Source organism: Ambystoma mexicanum, chromosome 3q (genome assembly GCF_040938575.1).
Source record: "Ambystoma mexicanum isolate Mex_15411 chromosome 3q, UKY_AmexF1_1, whole genome shotgun sequence".
Taxonomy (NCBI): domain Eukaryota; kingdom Metazoa; phylum Chordata; class Amphibia; order Caudata; family Ambystomatidae; genus Ambystoma; species Ambystoma mexicanum.
In genome coordinates this window covers 2,360,017-2,385,876 of record NC_090926.1, presented here as the reverse complement: position 1 = coordinate 2,385,876, position 25,860 = coordinate 2,360,017, and the positions used below count along the sequence as shown (strand labels likewise).

The 25,860-nt window shown below is 48.6% G+C and overlaps 1 protein-coding gene across 18 annotated transcripts in view; it reads left to right on the top strand.

The window, feature by feature from the left end:
- The window catches only part of SGSM3 (small G protein signaling modulator 3), a 685,370-nt gene that overhangs the window by 543,860 nt on the left and 115,650 nt on the right, over positions 1-25,860 (top strand). For all 18 annotated transcript variants that reach the window (XM_069652912.1, XM_069652902.1, XM_069652903.1 and 15 more), the window contains one exon: positions 23,501-23,656. In XM_069652912.1, coding sequence (XP_069509013.1) covers positions 23,501-23,656 — 156 coding nt within the window. The remainder of the gene's footprint in view (positions 1-23,500; positions 23,657-25,860) is intronic.

Sequence of the window (25,860 nt, the reverse complement as noted above, 5' to 3'; positions counted from 1 at the left end):
GAGAAATAGAATAAAGGCATAAAGTTATTTACAAAGATACAAGAAGGTTCTGTTTACAAGGTCCTAGGTTCTGAGTGTTAGGATTGTAGTAAGACTATGGAGGTGAGACCGTGTTTGACATTTTTCCTAAAGTTGTGGAAGGATTGGTCCGCTATTAAGGTTGTAGATAGGGAGTTCCAGAGTTGGGCAGCCATAACGGGAAAGCTGCTGCGGCTTGCTTTTTTCATTTTGAATCTGGGGACTCTTAGACAGTTGTTGAGATATTTCTCCAGCATGGGGTCTTGCATGGATTCACATGCTCATGAATATTCCCTGTTGTCAGGCTGGGAATCCTCAGTAAAGAAAAAATAAGTTTCAGTTTCATTTCTGAACTGTCTTTCTCCTAACAACCAATCACTGAGCTCTGGGTCATACTGTCCCCAGACAATGACTGCCCTCTACCTAAGCCCCTCCTCTGGCAGTCATCATCAGATTTTTACCACTTGTTCAAGTGTTGGGAGTCCTCGTGTTTAGCTCTTGAGGTTTTACTGCGTTTTTTCGCTTTTTGGAAGAGTTTACTCTATTTTTCTTGTCAATCGAGCCTTGTGCTCCATCGCTCATCTTTCAGATTAACAGGGACCAGTTTTCGGATTGTACAGCGCCCCTCAAGGGCGCATTTCATCGAAGTTTCTTCGTAGAGGCTTGCATAAGATTCTTCAGGCCTACGCCGCGTGGACCATGTCGGAGAAGGATGATTCAGGCCCTCTGTTCAGACTTTGCTCCAACTGCGGCTTGCGGAATGTCTTCTCGGACAACAAGCATTCCCAGTGCCTTTACTGACTGTCCCGGTGCACGTGGAGGAAGACTGTGTTTTGCCAGGAGATGCCGCCTCACATGCTGAAGGATCGACATAGGCGGCTGAAGGAGTGGCTACAGGCCAAGGCCCCTGCTCTGGGTGGGTCCCTGCAGCATGCCTCTCCAGGTTCCAAGAAGGCTGAGTGGGCTTCTAAGACCTTTGAGGACGCCTGTCCCACGGGGGTCCAACAGAAGGCTAAGCACTGCGAGTCCACTGCACCCGGGAGCGCCGTTACTATGGGCTCCTCAGTGGCCAGGGCGCGCCCAACGTCTCCAGCGAATTCAGTCGCAAGTCAACGCTCCGGATCTTTGTCCAAGAGGAAGTCAGACCATCCGTGCAAACTCAAGGAGAAGCCCAAGACCGGGCGACCAAGGCCAAGCAGGCCAAGGGCCCGGTTCTAGCCGTGAAGGCCCAGGTACACTCGACAAAGGCTCAACCTTCCATCGAGAGGGGGTGGTGGTGTCCCTCATGCAGGCCACTGTGGCATATCCGCACAAGGCTCCCCCGAAGGCAAGAGTGTCCCTCCTGGCCAGGAGGGAGTCCTCTTTCCAGCCCATAAAGAAGACCCTGGAGAAGAAGATGCTGATCATCTCACCAAAATCGTACCCTCAGGTCACAGCACAGGCGGGGGTTGTGCGGGGGTCCTCCAGGGCACGGAACTCTCCTCAGAGAAGGTGCTCATCTACATCCATACCATCCAGGAGGCGGAAAACGTCGGGAGCAGGCCCTACGACGAGGGTGCCAACGAAGGTGACGTTGCCGAGGATACTGTCGATGAGGGCGATGGGGGCCTGGGCAAACCTACACCCCAGGCTCCGATTCTACCCCCACCTCAGTTGCCACCTCCGCTTCAGCTGCTGCCTAGAGACCTCTCTGTGGACATTCTCTCTCTGCTGCACACTCTGGTATCCGAGATACAGACGAGGATGCCTATTGCGCCTCTACCTTTGACGTCTGAGACAAGACAGCTCCAATTCCAGTGTAACAGGCATCAGTTTGCACAAAAAAGTTTGCTGTAGTCAAGGGCACACAAGATGGGTGCCCTGCACAGACTTACCTTCAAGCCACCAAAGGTCCCTTCACACTCTTCACTCCAATTAACCTTCATAGGCAGTTTGGGTGATGTCAGAGGTGCAGCTATGGTGCCATAGTTTGCCACGATGTTTTGATAGTACCCAGTAATGCACATAAAAGCTCTCACCTAGGTTTGAGTAGAGTGAGTCTCCCAGTCCTGTGCAGCTTGTACTTTATTAGGGAGAGGTTGGATTTGACCCCCTCCTACCTCATGACCAAGGTAGGTAACCTTCCCCTGTTAGGCAGAATCCTGTGCAGTTCCCTTAGGGAACAATTCAAAAAGATTAAGACTACAGGAGTAAGCAGTAAAACCAATTGGTAGCAGTCTGTACCACCCAGATTTACCTGGTAGCTGTGGCTGAGCAGTCAGACTTCTCTCAAGAAGAGTAGGGCAGTATAAAGAGTATACACAATAGGGCTAAAAACACAGTAGAGCAAACAAACACTGACCAGAGCTTTGTATAAAAAGTATATAATTATTTATTTAAAACACACTTTAGGCAATATACTAGCACTCTAAATCAAAAGCAGAGTTAAAACACCATGATTTGTTAAAACAGATGTGAGTGCGTAACCTGATGACACTCCAATAGTTCAGTTAAAGGGAGAGAAAAAGGCAGAGCATAGGAATAAAACAAGTGCCAACACTTTTAGGAGTTCTCAGCAAGGGAATAAAGGCAGTATACACTGTAGAGCCAAAGTTCATAGGCCAGGCCCACTTTAAATGGAGCAAAGCGAAATGTGCCCAGGATCACACGGTTTAAAATGCACTAAAAGTCTTTGCAGAATGTTCAAAAGAGGTTGGGACGATTCAAGAAGGTAAAGTTGGAAGATCTGTGGCCAACCCAGTTGGAAAGCCAAGGATTTAAGGGTCACCTTGGGCAAACCGAAGAACGGGAGGCAAGGCAGGACACAGTACCTTACATAGAGAGGAAGCTCCAGCAGTGGAAGTTGCTCCTGGCAGTGGTTGCAGTTCATTGTTTCGACCAGGGGAAGAGAGGATCTCGTCGAGGAGGAAACTTGGAGTCGATGCACTGCACAGGGATGAAACCCGCCGCGGAGTTCGTCAGTAAAAGGTGCGTTCCTTTTATTCGCGGTCAAAGTGGTGAAGCTTGGCTATCCGGCCGCCGGGGTGCTTGGCACGGGCGATTCGACCAAGAGATGTCTTTGGAAGGCGAAAGGGGCGAACTGGTTGGTCCCACCAGCTCAGAGGAAGAAGACTCGTCCAGCAGAAGATCGTTTCTTGTCGTTGGGAAAGTGGTGAGCTCGTTGCAGCAGGGCTTCACCGGTGGTGTCATCGTTGCAGATGGCTCAGCTTCTTCCCTCTTCGGATTCTTAGGTCATGTGGCGACTTCTGAACTTCCAGTCCCAAAGGCCCTGCTTTTATGCAGAAAAAACTCCATTCAGCAGCCTAGCTGTCACTCACACATGCTAAGTGGTGAGCCGGGCGGCTCACCACTGGGCCAATCAGAATAGAGTGCGACTTTAGTTGCTAAAGCAACGCAGTCCAGGGTGCCAATTCCCCTCCCCACCCATCCTGTGGAGCTCAGACAGAGTGGCACCATTTGGAGGGCTTCTGTGGAGAAGCCCGCCAAAAAGTTGAACAAAGGGCTCAACCTTGGTCAGAGTTACAGAGATGGACACGAACGCCATTTTAGAAAAGAGTTCTGGCAAAAAGACACAACTGTTGATTTAATATTAAATAAATAAATCGGCGGTATCTTTAACATTGCACCAAAAAGTGGTGCGTTAAAAATCAATTGGAAAATCCCATAGAGAATATTCTGGTGGAATATTTCGCGTGGTAACCACTGCCACCAGCCAGAAACTCGACAAGGGGAGGACTGGACAATGCCCCCTTGAGAACAGACACAGGGGCAATATAATTAACCCCTTCCAGTACTTCCACAATATGATGGTTTGTACTGGTTCTGTTCACAATTTAGGACTAGTAAAGTCAATGGTGGCTTTACATGCCCTGGGAGACAGTAGTCCGTCCCAGGGTATGGAGTCTATGTTTGGGGCTCTCTATGACATCCCTGTGTTACTGCAAAATAGATGATACCCTATGGAGTAAAAATAAACATAGCCCATAAGCACATACAAAGTCAAAGACATACCTCAAGTCATGCCTAAGAGTGGTAGGAAAAGAGTCTCACTCTTAGCAGGAGAAAAAAACAAACCCCAAAAATCCAGCAAAGCTGCTGGGGGACTCACTAGGTTTGGGAAATTAGCCTTATAAGAGAATTCTCCCTAACATCCCCTGTGCTATCTGGCGCTTGGGTGCCTTGATAGTGAGGTTGGCCCTTTTCATGGCCTGCAACACCTTATCCAAATGTGTCAAATGCTCTTCCCAGGTGAACTGTAGACCTTTAATGTCTTCCAGGTAGACCACTGAGAAGTCTTCCAGCCCACTGAGAGCGTGATTGACTTAACCTTTGGCGGGTGGCAGAGGCATTCTTCAACCCAAAAGGCATAAGCCTAAACTGGTAAACCCCTTTTGGTGTTGAGAAGGCCGTTTTCTCCTTGGCCTGGTCAGTCAGAGCTATTTGCCAATAGCCTGATGTGAGGTTAAAGGTCCTCACAAACTTGGCAGCACCTATCTTGTCCACAAGCTCATCAGCCTTGGGCAATGGGTGTGCACCAGCCTTGGTGACTCCATTGCCACCTCTGTAGGCCACACAGAAGCTCCAATCCTTGGTACCTGCCTGGGAACTTGCCTTGGGGACAAGAACTACAGGACTGGAGCAGGGGCAGGTTGAGGGCTCAATGACACCCATGTCCAACATCTTGGCAACCTCTGCCTAGATGTGGTTCTTTAGTGTCCGACATACTGTAGCATCTGTTTTTGTCAGGTACACTGTCAGTTGTGTCAATATCATGCCAAAACCATGGGGTGAGGCCGGTGTCCGTGAGAACAGAGGGGCGTATTGCTGGAACAAAGCCTTGCAGGTCATCTGCTGCTCTGGTGTCAGATCTGGAGAGAGTTACACTCCCTCAACTGAGCCATCCTGAGGATTGTTATGCAGCAAATTAGGAAGGGGCTCTCTCTCATCCTCTTCTTGCTCTGAAGCTAGCAAGAGGCATGCAATCTCTCCTCTCCTGTGGAAAGGCTTGAACCTCTTGACATGGAATGCCTGAGGGGCTACCCCAGGAATGAATACCCATGTCCACCAAATAATTGACTTCGGCCATCTTGGAAATTATCCCAAAGGAGTCCAATCTACATGTGGGGCTTTAAGGTTATGCCAGTACTTGTTCAATTTCTGGATGGCCTTAAGATTTGCTGATGCTTGGCCCATCATCTGTGCCATCCTCCTCCTTAGGCCTGACACATAGTCCCCCACTTGCTTGGCAGGACCTGGAGGGGTGGCTTCCAAACCTCTCATACTAAGGCAAGGCTCCCCCTCCCCCATCACTGGATGTCCAAAGAGGAGCTCAAATGGGCTGCAACCAACACCCTCTTGAGGCACCTCTCTGTAAGCAAACAGGCATGGTAGGAGGAGATCCCATTTCCTTCTTAGGGGCTCTTCTAAAGCATCCAACATGCCCTTGAGAGTTTTATTAAATCTCTCAATCAGACCATTGGTCTGAGGATGGTAGGAGGTGGAGAACGTATATGTTGCACCACATTCCTTCCACATAGACATGAAGTTGGTTCCTCTATCAGAGAGCACCTCATTAGGAAATCCAACTCTGATAAAGATGCCCAGGAGAGCCCTGGAAACCACCTTGGCTGTTATAGTCCGAAGGGGTACCCAGTGGCATGATCTACCAGTACCAGGATGAACCTGTGTCCACCTGATGTGGGACAGTCAAGGGGACGAAAAATGTCGATGCCCACCCTCTCACACAGTGTGCCCACCACTGGCAAAGTCTGCAATGGGGCAATGACACTGCCCACAGTCTTGCCAGACAACTGACAAGTGTGACAGGTCTTGCAGTGAGCTTCCACTTCTACTCCCATTCTGGGCCAATAAAAGAGGGCTAGGAGCCTTTGCCTAGTCTTTTTTGTGCCAAGATGACCAGCGAAGGGTACCTCATGTGCCAACTGCAAAAGGAAGGGCCTGTATACCTGGGGTACAACCAACCTCTTGACTGCACCAGGTTCAGGCTGAGTGGGCTCACTGTAAAGGAGCTCACCCTCCCAATAAATCTTAAAGGTCTTAGGCACTTCACCTTGTGCTTGGGATTCGGCCAATTTTCTTAGATCCTCAAGAGAGTGGCACTCTTTGACCCTTAGAAGCATCCTCCCTAGAGGGCCCACATTCAGCCAGAAGGCATTGAAGGTCAGGATGATCCTCTGGGTTGAGGACCTCTCCCTGAGGAGGGCCCTCTGCATCTTCTCTTTCTGGAGTTGAGTCAAGAGTAACCAATGGGCCTAGTCCCTCCAGAGCTGGGGCCACAGTGGGTGCTGTAGAAACAGCAGGAAGAGGAGGTGCCCCCTTCACAGAGGTGGTCTTCCTCTTCCTCTTAGCCTTGGGTTTCCCCTTTGGCTTGGGTAACTGGGTAACTGACCATCAGTCAGACCCTGTTGTACCTGTGACCTAGTGACTGCAACAGCAGTCAGGGGTGACCCATCTGAGATTAACCCCAGCTCGACCAATTAATTCCTCAACAAAATGTTGGCAGGCACATTGTCCTGAACCAGGACAGGAAGCTTTGCTGTCTTGTCATCAATCTTGATGGTGACTAGGGCTACAGGAGATCATTTGGGAGGCCCACCAGCTAACCTAGTGCTTTTCAGAGGAGCACCCACATAGTCCTCTGGCCTGGCCTGAGCAGGGTCCTGTCCGCCTCTGTCATGCTAGCTCCAGTGTCGCTCAAACCAGTAGAAGGCTGGCCATTTATGAGGACACTTTTACAAAATCTTATAGTTTTCTGTGGGATAGTAGCCAGTACCTCGGAGTATTGGTCCCAGGCCCCAAGGGGCACTAAGGATATCTCTACAGGAGCATCAAAGGTGATCCCTGAAGAGGAGGGGAGGACAGTGGCCTCTACCTTAGGCATAGAGTAAGGGTATGTCAATCTGACTGGCTGGACACCAAGTCCTTACCTTTACAATTGGGGTCACCCTTTCTGTGGTCCAAGGCCCCACAGTCCTAACAGGTGCTAGGATTGCGAGGGACTGAATTGGATCCATTGGGAGCCAGCTTTGCAGCAGGAGTACCACTATGCTTACTCCGACCCCCATGAGACGTACCCCCACTAGATTTTTGGACCTTAATCAAAGAATGTTTAGGTTTATTTGGATGTGGCTGCTTCTTGGACTCCTCAGCCGTCTGAGGGTCCTATTCTCTTTGTCCTTGTCCTTCCCACAGGGATCCTTAGGTGAGACACACTGTGGGAGACCCACTTATTAGCCAACTTGGCGAACTTAAAGGAATCCAAAATATTCTGGTCAGCAATGAACTGGTGCAGCTCTGGTGAACAGGCACACACAGAAACCAGACATCCACAACAGAGAATGTGAATTCACTTCATACTCCATTTACACAGGTCCCACCCCTAGATTGTACCCACAACACCTGGGAAGTCTCCAGTCTGACAGGAGACAGCCCCAGAGCCATATATGGTATTTACACACAACAGCCATTCAGCAGGAAGGGACAGAGTCGGGGCTTCCCAGGACGTTTGGTAACAAGGTAAAAGGCAATAGAAACCAAGAGGCCACAGCAGCCATCTTGCCTTCTGTCAGGAATCCATTGATTCCTATGGCAGGGCCTGAGTATCCCAAAATGAGGATACTCAGAGCCACTTTCAAGTCAGCATGTAGCTGCCACCAGCCCATACCCTGCTCTGTGGGCAACACACAGGTTCCCAAAAACACACATAAGGGATGCAAGGGTGTACCGCCACCCATGGGTGCCATAAGGGTATCCCATGGGTAATGTTAACCAAAAGATAAGAATGAAGAGCTGCACTGCTAGAGGTCCAGGCGGGACCTCGGTGGCAGAAATCATTGAGAAAACACACACATAGAAGTGGTAAGACAAGGACTGGAGACCCTGTTCCTCCGTAGGGCATTTCCAGAATCGCATCCATCAACTTTGGACCTGTGAATCAAGGAAATGCCCTGTTGAAGGCTTCTGTCTCCAGGTGGCTCTGTTTGCATCATGCACTGTCATCAACTGGCTAACAGGTTGCTACCAGGCCGGCCGAGAGCCCACTCCACGAGAGCCATCGCAGCAATGCCAGCGTTTCTCTCTGGTGTACCCCTCCTCAACATCTGCAAGTCTGCTACGTGGAGGTCCACGCACACCTTCACGAGGTACTGCTGTGTCGACAGTGCTTCCCTGGAGGAGTCCCGAGTCAGTCAAGCGGTGCTACCCAACCTGTTCATTTGAGGTGAGTCCGTTAGAGAGGTAAGTGTTATTCCTTCTGTTGAGCCTTGCCACCTCCCGTGGTTGTGTATAGGTACTGCTGTGTAATTGTTATTCATGAGCTTGTGAATCCATGCCAGACCCCATGCTGGAGAATGTTTAAGTTACTTACCTGTAACTATTGTTATCTGGCATGGATTCACATGCAAATTCTTCCTCCGTCCCCTCTGTGGCTCTTCTTGGTTCATACTGCCACTTTACGTGCTTACCAAATCTGAAGATTGCCACCACGGGTGGAGCTTAGGGAAAGGATTGTCATTGGATGTGGGCAGTATGACCCAAATGACAGTGATTGGTTTAGAGGAGAAATACAGTTTTAAAGTGAAAGTGAAATAGTTTTTTCTTTTACCGAGGATTACCAGCCTGGCGACGGGGCATATTCATGAGCATGTGAATTCATGCCAGACTCCTGCTGGAGAACAATAGTTACAGGTAAGTAACTTAAACCTTATCATTCTTGGTCATGAGAAAGGCAGAGCACAAACCATCTAGCCGCTGAAGTGTACAGCCAGCTGTTGTCATGATTCCTGCCCCTTATGTCCCCGGCCCTCCAAGATGTCAGGCTGGAGCCAGGCTACGATCACCTACATGGCCCTCAAGGGCCTCTCCATCCCTCCAAAGATCCACTTGGAGTCAGACTTGGCGCTTGTGGCACCAGACTCACTCACTCCCATAGGATAACATTGGGGATTGGACTGGTAGTGCATTGATGGGGACAAGATGGATGCCCCCACATATTTCGGTTCCCAGAACTGCATGCGCAGTCTAGTCTTTTGGGTGTGGTTCAGCCCAGAGACACCTGGGATACCCAGAGACTATTTAAGCCACCCCAGGCTGAGAAACATGCTTTGTGTTTTCTGCACCTTCAGCGTGACACTCAGTGTTCGGATCGATCTCCAGTAGGCCTGCATCTTTCTTCTGCGCTCAGCTCCTGCAAGAACAAGAACACCGTTAGGCACAGCCTTACCTTGCAGCGCTTCTGCCCATCATTCATCGCTTCTTCTGTTCTGCGGGCATCTTCGGCGGAGTCATTCCCATCCCGGCACGCCGTTTCCTAAGGAAAAGGGAAAAGTACAGAAAAAAGGCATTAGTAAGCATTCAGCAAATCTTCGCTTATTTTTAAAGACTGTACGAGCTTCAAAAGCTTACCTGAATCCCATCCGCTCTGGGGGAACTCTGTCTCCGGAACTTCTCATCCATCTGCAAGAGGGAAAAGACACTCCAGGTTAGCGTGGAAACATCTAGAGGCGCCGCATACCGCTCTTACTCACCGCATTTCTTCTTCATAACGGGCATCCACACTGAAAACGTCGTGGCACCTAAAAGACACAGAAAAAGAACTCAGTTCAATACAAATATGAAGGGGTCGCATCGCACATCGCGCTCTCACTCACCTTCAGCGCTACTCATCTCAGCAGCACATCGTCATCCCCGGACGCCGGGCATCATCTAAGGAAGTAAAGGAACGAAGTTAGAGAACTGTTCAAAAGACTCATTATACTTACCTGTCGGACTCTTGCCAGTGAAGTAACTAGGCAGCCACGAGCCGCATCAATCAACGCGCCCCTGCGCTGAAAGCAGGACAGAGAGCACACTTTCCAAGGAAACAAGGTGAGCTGTGGATCAAAGGGAAGGGTTGGACCCCGGGGAAGAAGGGGTTCAAGCACTCAGACAATATGGAGTTATGCTCTACTAATCCTGTGTTTCAGGCCCAGTCTCCAGTCGAGTAGACTCCAGGGAAGGGTATGAGGTTGTATGAGGTCAGAACAGGCTGAGTGACGTCCCTGTGGATACCAGGTGAGCGTTACAACTGTTGGACACTTTAGACACACAGCAGTGTGGCGGCACAGTCTTGATTTGTCTAGCTGTGTCCTACGTAGACCCATGACTAGGTCTTTAGACCCTATAGCGGTCCTTAGAGGTTTTAGTCAGCAAGGGCTTTAGTGACAGGATTTAGAGTTCAATTAGAATACCAACCTGCCTTGGAATGTGCTTAGCACTTGCATTTACTATCCATTTTTTTTTTAAACCAGTCATGTGTTTGTTTAACATTTATTAATGATTTTGCAAACATTGTTGTATATGCTTCATAAAAAACGTAGTTATATGCTTGTTTGTAAATATATACAGTGAGTAACTATCCTGTTGGAGTTAAATAAAACCTGCAAATTGTAAGGGAAAAATATCAATTTGCTGCTTGTTTGTTCCATATTTAGTTGGAGGTTAGCTACCTCAGATTAGGGCAGGTAGATTGTAGCAGAATTATGTGTTACTTCCGTCACCACTTCACCAAAGCAGCCTTGAGAAATATTTCGAAATAAATAATTTGTTTTCCTTTCTACTGTGCATCCTGTGGACTGGAGAAAGTTTGTCGAGGATCAGCACCTCCAGTGCCTATATTGTCTACACCCGGACTACGTTGAAGACGGATGCGAGATCTGCCGTGGTTTACCAGCGAAGACCAAGCAAGACCGCTATCGCTTGTTGGTGGCATGGCTCAAGTGGCAGAAGGACTATGACACGGCCTCTGTGCACAGTCATGCCTCATCAAGGACCGACAGGTCCCATGAGCGTGCTTCCTCTGAGAAAAAGAGGTTGAGGGACTTTGAGGATGCTCCTTCCCAGGGGATCCGGTAGAATGTGAAGCATCACATATCTGATGCCACGAAGGTTGCCGCTGCTGCGGTACCTCGTTCTGGAAGGATTTTCTCCCAGTCTATGGTGAGCCTGCCGGTTGGTGGGTTGCTTTCGGAGAGGAAGTCCCTGACTCCTTCCAAACACAAGTCCTCTTCAAAGGAAAAGTCTTCGAAGGAGAGATCTGCTTGAGGTCCTGTCGACTGCTTCCTCATCTTCGTCCTCTTTGGCTAACACCCCATTCACAACACCATTGTCTACCAGGACCACTGACTTGCAAATGACTACTTTGTCTACCAAGACTTCCACCTCATCAACAGCCTCTTCGTTGGTGACCATGACTCCATCGCCAACTGCATCGGTAACCACCTAGTCGACGACCACCACCATTACTCCGTCGACGAGAGGTCTGGCAATGACAGTCGTTTCTACGGTCATGACAACAACACCAGGAGTGGGTAGGTTGAGGGGGTATGCAGTGATAAAATCGCGGCAAAAATGCTGTGGTTTGACCCGGTCAAGGTGTACCCCATTATTCTATTTAAGGGGAGAGGAGGTTGCAGGGATGTCCCCAGCTTCCCTTAAATGGTATAATGGGTCCGGGGTTGCAGGGATGTCCCCCGCATGCTTTACATGGATTGCAGCAGCAAAACTACAGCCTTTTTGCAGTGATATTTTACATCCGCTGCTATTTTTGCCACGATTTTAACACATGGAACCGTTTAGTGAGTTACTGCCTCCGACAGACATCCTTCCGAGACTTGTAAGGGTGTCTCCCCCCCAGTGCTTGTGGGGTCCCAGAGGAAATCCCCTCAGATTTATAGTAGCTCTGAGGATGAACATCTGCCTGAGGGTTACTACTCGGACCATGAAGGGGGCCACCGACTGATGTCCCAGGAGGGATCGCTCCCAGGGGTTTCAGCCCTGATCCTTTTCCGGCTGCTCCATTAGCACCCCAGCTGGCACCCACGGACATGTCGCTAGACATCCTCAACACCCTTCACACCTTGATGTCAGAGATCCAACAAAGACTGCCTGCTGCCCCGGTGCCTTGTCTGGCCTGCAGCCCCTCCTAGGACCCGACCAGGAGCCCTCCCAGGTTGAAGCATCTGCCTAGCCCATCCAGGCCAAAATGTCTGCCTAACCTTTCCAGGGCGAAGCGGCAACCGCCATCGCCTCCCCAAAGTTCCTTAGCACCAGTGGAGGAGGAGCCGCCACGTACCGACACCGGTACGGACACGGATACCACGACTACTCATACGGACGAGTATGAGCATTATGTCCCTGCTGACGGGGAACCTCTGGGCACCGTTGAGTCGGCCAGGGGTTCACTGCCGGACAAAATTGTCTCATTCCACGCCATGATCTCGAGAGTGTCCAAACTCTTCAGTATGGTGCCGGAGGAGAAGAAGAAAGAGGGATTTCTCTGTCAGCACTGTTTCAGCACTGTGTGTCCTTCATGAAGACTGTCATGTCAGTTCCTTTGTTGGACGACGTCTGGGAGGAAGATTTTGCGCTGATGACGCCAAGTACCACACGCTTCAAGAGAGACAGGATGGAGAAGTACAGGGTCCCGAATTTGGACCCCAGATGCCTGAGGTTGCAGCCTTTTCCGGACTATGTGTTGTCGGCTGCCGCCAGAAAACACTTTTCCAACCCATCATCATCTTCCATGGTGCCCTTGGAACAGTAGAGCAAGAAGCTGGATGCAGTGGGCAAACACATTGTTTACATCACGGCGTCCACTGTCAAGGGCTCCAATGCCCTCCTCGTCCTGTCTCGGGCCAATATTAGATTTCCTGCCAGACAAGAAGGTCGAAGCCCTGGCCCTATTCCAGGAGGGCGAGGTGGCCATGTACCACTCCATCATGGTGGTGCTGGACATAGCAGACTCCTGATCCTGCCAGATGGGCAATGGTGTGGTCCTCTGATGTAAGGGTTGGCTAAAGGCCATGAACTTCAGAGTAGACATACAGTCCAAGGTGGTGGATATGCCTTTTGATGGGGACACTTTGTTCGGAAAAGCACTGGCCGAGATGCTCCAAGCAATTAAGCCGGATATGGGGATGGCACACTCGCTGGGGACACTGCAGCAGGGGAGATCATTGTCCTTTCGATCTTAAAACGGGAAGTCCAACAGGTCCTCACAGGGGTACGCTAGCCCCTATTGTCAGCCCTCCCACTCCACCATCCAGGACAGCTACAGGTGCTTCTCACGGGCCTACGGTAGCGGAGGCCATCGTCTATGCCCGCAGGCCAGGACACAGATGCCCAAACAGGCCTGAACCAGCTGTGGACCCGGGCCCCCACTTTTGCACACCAGTGGGAGTCCAGCTAGCAAACTTTGTCGACCAGCGGAAAGCCATCACCACCGACAACTGGGTGCTGGATGTTCTTCATCAGCGTACACCTTGGAATTACAGCACAGGGGCACTCACATTCCTCCTGTGGCGTGTCAAGAACTACACATGGCTCAACAGTTGCAGGAAGTTGTCATGTTATGGAAAGGGGCAATGGAGCTTGTCCCTCAATGACTCTGGGGCTCCGGAGTGTACTCCAGATACTCTCTGGTTCGGAAGAAGTCAGGAGTGTGGCAGCCAATCCTAGATTTAAGACTCCTCAACAAGTATTTAAATCCCAGAAATTCAGGATGGTCACATTGCAGCACATGCTCGACCAGCTGGAGGAAAGGGATTTTCTGTCAAACCTGGACCTAGAGGATGCATACTTTTACATCCATATTCACCGGAAACATTGGAAGTCCTGTGTTTTGTAGTCCAGGGCCGGCACTTCCAGTTCAGGGCTCTGCTCGTTGGCCTAAAATTGGCTCCAAGAGTGTTCATGAAGTTATTGACCGTGGTGGCGGCACATCTACATCGCGAGGGCATCCACACGTATACCATTATCTGGATGACTGGCTCAGATGCTTCCGGTCGCGTGTCTTGGCAGACCAGCACATGACAGACCATTCGGCCTTCTGATGGCTCTTGGATTCTCCATCAATTATCCAAAGGCCTGCATGGTGCCATTGCAGAAAGCTCTCAACACGGTCGCATGCCTAGCGACCCCCTCGGAGTAGAGGGTAAAGGCCACCCTGGGGAAGGTTCAGCGGCTGTCAACAGAACCCATCGCAGCAGTACGCTCCATTAAATTGCTGTTGGGCAGATGTCCTCCTGCATCCATCTCGTACCCTTTTGCCGGCTCCCCATGAGGCCTTTCCAGGAGTTTCTCGACGCCAAGTGGCTGCAGGTCACGGGCGCTTGGACAGGCAAGATCGCCCTCACCCAGGAGTACCATCCAACTGTACAATGCGCCCTAATCTCATTCAGGGAGCTCCCTTTCAAAACCGACTGTACCAGTCAACGGTCACCACAGATGCTATCTTGGAGGGTTGGGGGGGGGCATCCACGGGACAGTCTCACGGCAGAGGCCTATGGGTCCCAGAGGCAAAGGACCTCCACATCAAGATCCGGGAGCTCCGGCAGCCTTCTGCGTTCTGTCATTCCAAACCCAGCCACGAGGTGGTGCAGATCATCAGACAATTCCACCACCATGTTGTACATCCGTAAACTGGGCGAGATGCCCTCCCACACTCTCTCCCTGGAAGCCCAGTTCCTGTGGCGCTGGGCCATTCTTCAGGACATGTTCCTCGTCCCTTTTCACCTGGCAGGCAACAAGAACACCATTGCAGGGAGCTGATGGTCCTGCCATGAGTGGGAACTTCAGCAGGCACAAGTATCCCTTCTCTTCAACAAGTGGGGTCAACCCCCGTTTGACCTCTTCACGATGGGGTCCAACTCCAAGTGCCAGAGGTTCGCCAGCAGATATCCTCATTTGAGGATCCTGCGGGAGGCCTTCTCGTTCCTGTGGGATGAGCTCTCCCTGTACGCCTTGGCACCGATTCCACTCCTGCTACGTGGGATCAACACACTGAGACATTGCCATTGCAGAGTGATCCTCATTGCTCTGGCGTCACCACGGCAGATCTGGTACCCAGACCTGCTCTGTCTCTCATTTGTTCAGTCCAACTGGCTGCCTTCACTTCTGGACCTTCTCTGCAGAGAAAACTGAGCAATCCTGCAACACGACCCAGCATCGCTAAGCCTTACGGCCTGGCTCCTGCAGCTCTAGAGTTTGGGCATTATTCCCTGCCGCTGAAGTGTAAGAAGATCCTGGCCAAAGCCAGAACTTCCTCAACACTGTCTTGCTATGGCCACAAATGGAAACGCTTCACAGTGTGGTGCAGGACTCAGAAGATTACGCCTCCCTCGAATCACAGCTCCGCAGTTCCTACCGTACTTGCTTTCGCTGGGCAAGGCTGGGCTGGCCCACGCCTCTACCAAGGTGCATCTAGCAGCCATATCCCGATACACCTGGAAGCCTGGCAAGTCTCCCTGTGGTCGCACAGGCTCGTCAAGACTTTTCCACCAGAGAAGGTTCCTGCTCCTGCTTGGGAGCTCAACGTAGTTTTGACTAAGCTCATGGGGTCTCCATGTGAACCAATGCATTAGGTCCAGGCCCTCTCCTGCAAGCAGCTGTGCTTGACCTTCCATGCTACAAAGGTGGTGTTGCAGACTCACCCCACCTTTGTGCCAAAGGTTCCCCCGAAGTTCATCTCAACAAGACTTTGGTGCTGCCAGTGTTCTTCCCAAACGCTTCTGCACCTGCTGAAAGGGTGTTGCATTCACCGAATGTTGCTCGTGCCTTGAAGTTTTATGTGGCGCACACAAAGGATTTTCGGAAGACCTCTTAATTCTTTTCAATTTTTGACCTGTGCAGCATGGGAAGGCCCTCTCTAAGGCTTCCGTATCCAGGTGGCTATCCGGCTGCATCATGCACTGTCATCATCATGTCATCATCTGGCCAACAGACCTCAGGCTGGCCGAGAGCCGATTCCACCAGGGCCATCGCAGCGATGACAGTGTTCCCCTGATCGACATATTCAGGCCTGCTACGTGGAGGTCCACCCACACCTTCACGAGATTCTATTGCGTCGACAGGGATCCCAGGGAGGAGTCGCGGGTCGGCCATGTGGTGCTACGCAACCTGCTTGCTTGAGGTGAGTGTGTTCCAGGGGAAGTGTATTACTTCTGTTGAGGCTTGCCACCTCCCGTGGTTTTACATATGTACTGCTGTGTAATCCTATTCATGAGCATGTTGAATCCATGCAAGACACTATGCTGGAGAAGGAACAAATTACTTACCTGTATCTCCTGTTCTAGCATGGGTCTAGCATGGATTCACATGCAAACCCTTCCGCCTTCCCCTTTGCGGCTCTCCTTGGTTCATACTGCCACTTTACATGCTCTACCAAATCTGAAGATGGCCACTAGGGGTGGAGCTTCGGAGGACAAGTGTCATTTGATGGGGGCAGTATGACCTAAAGGACAGTGATTGGTTATAGAGAGTTTTCATTCTAAAGCGAAACTGCTTTCTTTTTTACCAAGGATCCCCAGCCTGACGGGGAATAGTCATGAGCATGTGAATCCATCAAGACCCATCCAGGAGAACAGGAGTTGCAGGTAAAACATGTTCCTTAGACACACTCGGAGCACTCTTAATAATTCAAGTTACAGTTTGTATAAAAATACAGTTTGATTTATTAGGCCTTTAAAAACTCTATGTAATGAAATTAAAAGGTAAGTAAAATGATTAAATACTCACTCCGACTTAGGTTCACTATTAGGGTGCTTTTGCTAAAGAGACCTAACACTTTAATTTTCAGGCAGATTATATTCAAGTAAGAGCACTAGCAAACTTTAATGCAGTAAAGTCAGTGATGAAAAGAGCAGGTAAGTATTGTAAAACCAATTAGAACAAGCAAGTATTGGAAAACAGTTAAAACACAATTACACTTGCCCTATAAAATTAGGATCTAGCACTTAAATGGGGCATAGTTCCCTAAGAGTCTCAAGTCTCAAAGTTAGCCTTTTTTAGAGAGTTGGAAGATTTTTAGAAGAGCTGAGCACAAGTGTTGGCAGAGACAAAACGTAGGTGTAAGTGTTCCTGGAAGTTGAGAACAAAGCAAGCAAAGTTCGTTAGGGATCCTCCTCCAATCCCACCACCTTATAGGAAGCCCAGAGTGGATCCCTGGTCAGATTTGTTTGAATTCGCTGGACCCACTTACTTTATGTATGGGTTCAGTTTGAGTGGAGTCTAGTGGACGGACGATTATGTAGAGGTCACTTTCGGTGTTGGTATTGGGTCTGGCTAGTTGGATGGTTTCAATCTTTTGCGAGACTGTTCTTGTGACTGGACAGCTATCTGACCGTGGCACAAAGAGATGACCATGATGGTTACAAACTCAAGGGACCACCAGGGCATGATGCTGGTGGAATGCAGTGATGGACACCGCAATCAGATGGAGGAAGATGACTATTGTAATGAAGACTTCTCAGGGGGTAAGTAGTATGCTTATTTATTAGCATGTAGATCAAGCACTGTACATGGGTAAACAGGCCGTGGCCTCCTTAACCCTTCTGCTTGCTCCTTCAACTCCCTGCCACAATTGAACCCTCAAGCGTCTTAACCCTCAACAATTCCACCGAGAACTCTGGTGTACTTCTTTCCTCATGATGTCAAGCAGCATAAAACTGGACAATACAATATAACAATGACCTTATCGGCAGTGACAAAGAAGCTGGTCCTGCAAGACCCCTCTTCATGCTCGAGAGCTGCAACTGCAGGGAGAGGCAACTTGTCTCGCAAGCTCAGAGTGTTCAGAGACCTAACTCTTAACTCAGGACAGCAACCGATGCAATGTGGACGGCCTGGAGTGAGCTGGTCAGTCCACAGGGTGGTCTCAGGACACTTCCAGTGGCTTCCCCTTGCTTATTATAATGTAACTTTCACTGATGGGATAACCTGAGATCTAAAGTGTTTTCATGATGCTTTGCTCAGTGTTCCATTTTTCTTTGAATTCTGGTACTTCCCTCACTTTTTAGTTATGAATGCAGTACTACAGGACTACCATAATGCAAGGAATGGGGTAGGGCAGGATGGACTATTACACCAGACATGGCACAAGTTGGATCTTCAAGGTCATTTGATGATTGCATTCCGTGTAGATCACAGCCCCCCCCCACCACCCCAAACCCCTGTACTCGGCATACAGCCTTTAAACAAAAGAAAAAAGGCATCTGACAGCACTTCCCATTTATGAAGAAAGTGTATATGTTTAAAGGAACGTGGCAGCAGGGCCTGTGCATTTATTTGCTTTCCTCTTTCAAGTACATGTAAGGTATGTTTTTCCAGAATAAGCTTCCCTTACTTAGATTGTCACATATAAGCTTCATCAGTAAAACAAAGAGCATCCAATGGGTCAAACGGAATTGGCGATTAGCGGATAAAGATGACATTGTATCGTATATTAGAGATACTTGCAATAATGATCAAGCTGTTGATTTGTCTTTATTGTCCCAGACCTTTACCTCACTGGCATATCGTCTTGTCCCTTTCTGGTCTGTAAAATCTCACGGCTGGCAATCTGAGCCGTGGTTCAACGCTGACTTTAAATCTATTCATCTGAAACAGAGGCAAACTGAATGTAAGTGGCGTTATACTTATAGTCAGAATTAAAAGCTGTTACTACTAAGCTCTATCATAACTCTATTCGGGATGCTAAGCACGTTTCCTATATTAATAGTGGAAAGCACCCTTAACCAGCCCAAGGAACTATTCTCTTTGGTCTGCTCCTTGTCGGTAGGCGTTGTCCGCTCTCAAGCACTATGCGATTCTCTGTCTGACTTTTTTTCACAGAAGATTGTTGACATTCGCAAAACAATCTTATCTTCTGGCTTGAGAACAGAAACTTCTACCTCAGTGGCTCAGCCTTCAATTTCCGATACATTTGTGGTCTTCTTTTTCACTGCTTAGCTTTGAAGATACCTTAGCTGCTACTTTGAAACTTAAATTTGCGCCTCCTTCCGACCCCATTCCTCTGGCTATTCTTAAAGGCATCATGCCAAAAGTTGCCCCTTTGGTTGCCCAGGCAGTAAATTCCTCTTGCTTGTCTGGGCTTATCCTAGTAAATCTGAAACAGGCTCTGGTAATCTCTTTAAATAAAAATCCTCTCTTGATCCGACTAATCCTGACAATTACTGCCCAATCTAGCTTCTTCCTTTTTTAATGAAGCTTTTAGTATCTCTGATTTCCCCTTTGCTTAGCGCCTTCTTGGAGAATTCTAATTTCTTCGCCCCTTTTCAGTCCGGCTTCAGACCTGGCTGTGGCATGGAGTGTGTCCTGGTCTTGGCGATGGGTGATCTGACCATGATGTCCAATCAGGGGGGAGTTGACACCTTGATTCTAGTATATCTTTCGGCCGCTTTTGATACGATGGACCACTCCCTTCTGTTGGACTGCTTTGCCCTGGCTGTACTTTCTGGCCCGGTCCTCTCCTGGTTTACATCTTTCCTGACTAAAGGGTGTCAAACTCTGTCTTCTTTTCACTCTTCTTCTTGCCCTCTTTCTTGTGGGTTCCCCCAGGGACTTCGCCTTGTCCCCTATTATATTTAACATCTACATTCACCCCCACGACCTCTGTTGCTACTCATATGTTGACGATACTCAAATGAACCTATGCTTTAACCTCTCTCAGCCGGAAACCGCTGCTCATTTTAGGGGCTTGGAGGCTGTGGGTTGTTGGAGGATTGACAACTGGCTCAAGTTGAATGGGGGCAGGACCGAGGTGTTGGTGTTTGGCTCCCCCCTTTGCCACCTCCTTGTGCACTCCTTCTTTCTGGCTGCCTGTTTTAGGTCATTTTCCTACCCCTGTGTCCGCAGTAAAAGACATGGGTTTTAAAATCTCCTCCTCCCTCTCTATAGAGGGCCAGGTCAGTTCTATTTGTCAAGTGGGTCACTTCCATCAAAGAGTTCTCTGTAGGATTTTACCTTTTCTCCCTTCCTCCTTACATGCCAGATTGACTATTGTAACTCCCTTTTTTTAGCTTAACCGTTGTACTTGATTCATCGCCTTCAACTTCGTCAGACTCTTGCAGCACGAGCTACCACTGATCCGCCTTATGGCTCCACATCTCCCCGGTGCTACGATCTTTGCATTGGCTTCCCATTTTGAAACAATTTGAATTTAAGTCATTGTGTATAGTTCACCGAGTGTTTAAGGGTCTTGGTGCTGAATATTTACAACTCTAGTTTCAGCCATATATCCCAGAACTTTTCTTGCACTCCCAGGATGCTAATCCTACTGCTGTCCCTCGTTTCAGGCTTTCTAGGATGGGGGGGCATCAGGCCTTCTCGATGGCCACCACCAAACTTTGGAATACATTGCCTTCTTCTTTTGAGGGCCACCAAGAACCACTTTCACTTAAGGTGTTTTCTTAAGACTTTTCTTTTTCAGGTGGCCTGTTATGGCTGTATCTGTTGTGCTTGCTGCCAAGATACCTTCGGGTGGACGTGCGCTTTATTTATTATTATTATTTTTTTTATTAATGTTTTTAGTTTATATTCAATCAAGAACAAACTTTTGCATATAAAAATCTCAAAATTGAAATGACATTTCCTAAGTCAAGCAAATATTAAAAATAAAAGTTTCATCAATGTCAAACATTTCAAAGACAAAACCTCATCTATATGTATAGATATGATGGCACCTTTCTGCTTATAATGTCTGGGTTTACCATGTGGAGACTCCTTTTATTGCCAAAATTATCGGATCATATCTGCCTCGTCGCCTTCAGCCATATGTGGTAAGCGGCAGCATCATGAACTATAGCTCCTGCCCCAATCAAGTCTGACCAGAACTGATCCCTGCTTATGATTTCCATGTGCGAAACACGCCCTCCGTAACCTTTGATGGAGAGGGGTTTCAAAACTGTGCAAGCAGTCAGTAGGTGTTGAGTTGTTTCCACTTCTGTTTCACAATGCCTACACATTTTGTCTTCGTCTTGGTGATCAGCTATGTTCCACTTGTTCATATATTCTTTTGTCCCCAATATATTGAGCCTGAATTGCAATGTAAATCTCCTCAACGATGGGTTCGACCATTTTGTTAAGTAGGTTCTGGGTTTGCTCCTATCAAATCCTTGATGAGAGTACTCTCTATATCTACTCAACTTGCACAGTCTATCTATGTCTTTTATGTTGTCCACCTCCCTGGATTTCTTTTTGATGACTGTCTCATAGTCTGGTCGTTCACATATTGTTTCTATATTTAGGCCCAAGGAACGCAAGTAAGCTTCTGTAAAAAGACTCTGCTATTTGCTGAAGTAATTGAAACGATCACCATTAGTTGTTTTTCCCATTAAATGAAGAAGAGGATTCGTGCCTGCTACCCCTTTGCTGATTTTTAAATGCAATAGTCTTTTTTAATGGACCAACTTGAAAGTAAGGATTCTAGTCCGTACTCGAGTCTCAGGGCCTCCACTGGCACTCCCTTCGGTATATCCATTATAGACGGAAGTATTTTGCCTTCCATTTTCGGTAACCACCCGATTTCCTTTTCTGGCAATGTCTCAAGTGCATACAGTATCACCGGGCTCACACTAGAATAATATATTTGTAAAAATCCTTTTATATTTCCACCACCTTTGTGCTCCACGTACCTTTTTATAGCCAACCACCTTCTTCGTGTTTTGGTTACGATATATTCTTTATGTTGCAATACCGATGGTGTCACCCATCGGAAAGCCCAAATATAGCACTTCTGTTTCCCTTTCCAATTTCGTGCCTTCCAAGTACCATGATATCTTTTTTGACTGTCTGTAGGAGTTTTCCAATCTGTTTTTGCTTCTCCTCCTGATTTTGTGAGTAGCCAACACGCGCTTTCTAAAAAGATATAACGTAACATAACATTTGTTCAGAACTTTCGAGCCATCACTCATTCTTGCAGATATCCAACTAGGAAACATGGGTAGTGCTGGATTTTATAGGTCATTTTACACTGTAGTAGGCTAGCTCTATGTTCTGCATCTGGCAATCTAAAACCTTCACTGTGAGGGTGATATGATGTGGCATTTATAACGTGCCTATACACAAGTGTTACAAGGCGCGACGAGGCAAGGGAGGGGGGAACAGAGGGAAAACAGAGACAACGATCTTACTAGGCCAGGCAACATTGAGATTGCGCAAGTGCAGGGCAAGGGGCAAGGGGGAGGGGGCAGTGCAGTACGTGGGTTCAACAGTAAAATAATAGAATAATAAAGCAATAAATAAAAAATGTGGCCAGCTAGTGGCAAGTGCAAGGGTAAGTGCAGACATCAGGTGTCAAGTGATGGTAGGGCACTGTAGGGATACAGAAAACAGTTCCCAAGTGCAGGGGTTGCCAGGGATGCAGTGCAGGTGTGCAACTGGCAGGGTAGGGGACCTGGGCCTGAGATCAGCGGGTAGCCAGGTGACCATTGCAGTTTCAGTTTCAGCCAGGAGTTCAGCAGGGGAGAGGAGGAGAGAAAGCAGAAGGAAAGAGGAAGGTTTTGAGGTGCTTCTGGAACCGGAGATGGTTCTCCTCAAGTTTCAAGGAGGCTGTTCCAGAGGGAAGCCCCAGCCGAAGAAAGAGATCTACCACCAACTTGTTGCTAGGAGAAGCGACTGACCCTGAGAGAGTTGGAGGCGTATGAGCAAAGAGCTTGAGAAGGAAGATATTTAGGAAGAGAGGGTTGAAGGTATTGAGGCCCCAAAATGCCTTGTGGACAATGCAGAGGGTTTTGAACGTAATCCTCGCAGCCACTGGGAGCCACTGCAGAGATTTCAGTCCTGGAGAGATACGATGGGCTTGAGGCCAAGGACAAGTCTCGCAATCCTGTTCTGGATGAGTTGCAGAGGGCGGAGAGTAGAAGCAGGCAGATTTAGGAAGAGGCTGTTGCAGTAGTCCAGCCTAGAGAGAACCAGAGGTCTGGAGACAATGAGCTTCTGGGGCAAGGAGAGGAAAGGAAGAATACCTCTGAGTATGTGCAGCTGGTAGTGTGACTTCTTAGAGACATCAGAGATGTGAGGAGAGAAGGAGAGTGTGGAGTCGTAGATGACCCCGAGGTTTTTAGCCTTACAGGTGGGAGCAGGAAGGGGGCCAAGAGAGGCCGGCCAGAGAGTGACAGGGAAGGAGGGAGCAGGTGTGCCGATGAGGAGAATCTCGGTCTTACTGGCCTTAAGGGAGAAATCATTGGGGGCACACCACTTCTGGATAGCAGACAGACCGTCAGAGATGAGAGAAGAAGTGGCGGAAGGGAGCCTGAAAATGAGGAGTGTCATCCGCATAGCACTGAAAATTGGGGCAGAGAGCGGCATTGCGGTGTGCAAGAAGTGCCAGGTATTGGTTGAACAGCCAGGGAGAGAGGTTAGACCCCTGGGGAACACCACAGGTACAGATAGAGTTTCTGCACTTATTTCCAGGTGGAAATAAGTGCAGAGTGGCTGTGTGCACATTTCACGTTTGGTCATGTGATGGCCTTTTACCCCATAGGGAAGACTGCTCATCATTCTTATCTGCTCTGATGAGTGCCACTAACTGCCTGTTCACAGCATTTGTATTTTCATGCTAAAGTTAAAGTTGCTGGAGCTGCACTCTGTCCTCCAATTGGTTCTAAGACTTCTGCCTTTTCTCCACCCCTCCCCCCCTTTGTTTCAGGAGCTAACTCCAGACTATACAATGGAGAGCCACCAGAGGGACCATGAGAACTATGTGGCATGCTCACGCAGGCGCCGGCGACGTGCCAAGGCCCTCCTGGACTTCGAGCGCCACGACGACGATGAACTGGGCTTTCGCAAGAACGACATCATCACGGTACGGTTTAAAGAAACAGGGTAGCAGAATTGCATCCCTAGTAGACCTTCACCACTAGCCACTGCACCAATACCTTTCTTAAATTTGGAGAAACCTGCTTTGGGCAAAGTTGGGTATTTTCTCCCTTATTTTTTTCAACATAGGATTGATGATGATTCAGAATACTTCATCAGCATAAGTTATGCACATGTAGCCTGCACGTATCTACTAAAAATAGATGTATAGATTATGAGCATTTCAATTTCTGGTCTTTTGTGGGTATTTTTTTATAACATATGAGTTTGCTTGTCTTGTTAAAATCACACATTTGTTTAATTCTGTTATTTTGCTTCTGCTTCTTGGAAGAGACTGTTTTTCATGCTACTTTTTTTTATTGCAAAATGTTTTATTTCATGACAGGATGTGAAAAAAGGAAGTTTGAGGAACCTGTGTTTGTGGGACCATGTAGGAAAGATTGCTAATTCTTCTCCACTTTGCTAGTATACCTTGTTGGCACAATCTGGTATCTCTGGGGTTCTGGTTTGATTCTCTAATTCAAGCCTGTAGGCACTTAGTTTATTGGCATAGCATTTGCAAGTAGGCACTGTATTTCCATAAATATGTCTCCTAGTACTGCCCTAGGTATAACCCACTAGGCCCTTTGCTACTCTGGCAATGTCACAGTGTGCCCATGTGTTTCCCTAAAAGTGTATTTAAATAGGCCCTGTATTGCTCAAACTATGTGTCAGAGTAGGCTTGGTATTGCGTTAGCTGTCTTTCCCAGTAGCCCCTGTATTAACTCCCAATAGTACCTGTATTGACCTAGTTTTCCACTTGTTAGCCCTTTATTGCCCTAATTGTCTAACAGGAGCCCTGAAATGCTGCCGGTTTGCCTCCCAATAGGGCATTGTCCAATTTTCTCGTTGTTGCTTCAGGTCAGTCTCTGAGTCTGCCCTGCATTGTCAACGTTATGGTTATGTAGGCCCTGTATTGTTCGTTCTGGGTGTCCCCAATAAACCTCATGGTACCTGTGAGACTGGGATTGACACCAACAGGCTGGAGACCACTAATTTGATTAAGATAGGTACATTATTACAGGATTTCTCACAATGTAATTGACTTCCTTATCCACTTTATCTTCTGGATCCTTCTCATCTTTCAGTCCTTCTTTCTGTGGTATCACCGCTTTTCTCCTTCAATAAACCCAGGTAAAGGACTGCTGGTCCAAACGACCTCCTCCTTCAAAGACTGGCAAGCGAATGAGGATCAGTTCCTAGATGGCCCTTTAAATCTCTTCCCCAACCCTGTTTGTTTGAGAGCCCAGGATGTTCCCTCCCCTCTTGGAATTTGAAAAGGGCTGACCCAGTGTCCAACTCCCTCTTTCAGACCACCTCTATTGTTTGGGTCCTCCATGCAAGTGGGATCCTCCTTGTAAGCTTGTAAGCTACTGGGTATACGCCATCTCTCCTTCTCCTGTTTGAAATAACTGTGCTCTCTCGTTTTGTCTGCACAACCTAAATATCCATGCTGTTGTGATGGGAGCTCAATTGCGGTCTGTCTGTTTAAGTGTGCTTGCAGGAGCAGCAATGTTTTTTGTTTTCCCAGCTTGCTGCTCCCTGCTGTTTTCCTACTTCTCCCAGCTGCTGCTGCTGGTGAACTGAGCCGTGCCTTCCAGCCTGTGGGTGGCGTCTTGCCAGCCATTCCAGCAGCTCCCTCTAGGCTGATTCAGCTGGGCTGCACGGGCGAGTCCTGTAAGCAGTGTCCCGCCAACAGTTCCCACTGCTCCTTGCCAAGCCTGAAAGGTCTGTTCTGGGAGACCACAGCGGGTTGCTGCGGCCTCCGGTTGTTCTCTTCTGTTCTATTCTGGTCCCTGAGGCCATCCCTCCTGCTACCACGGTGCAGTCGGTTGCCGTGGCCTGACTCTTGTCGGCCCCTGATATCGCGCTCACAGGTGCAGCTTTAATGGTGGTGATGTTCCGCAAGGAGTTCGGTTCAGTGTCACACACGGCATCTTCCTTGGTCGCCGGAGCGGTAAGTATATCACAGTACCCCCGGTCTCCAGGTATTGTATATGTAAGTCTTGATGGTTCCTGTTTCCTCAAAGCCACCGTATCGGCGCTGACGTCATCATGGCCATAAATAGCCACGCGCTGCGTCCGTTGCTCAGTTCCGTTTTTCCGCGCTTCGTGGGGCCTCGGAACGTCGTTGCTCAGTTCAGTCAGGAT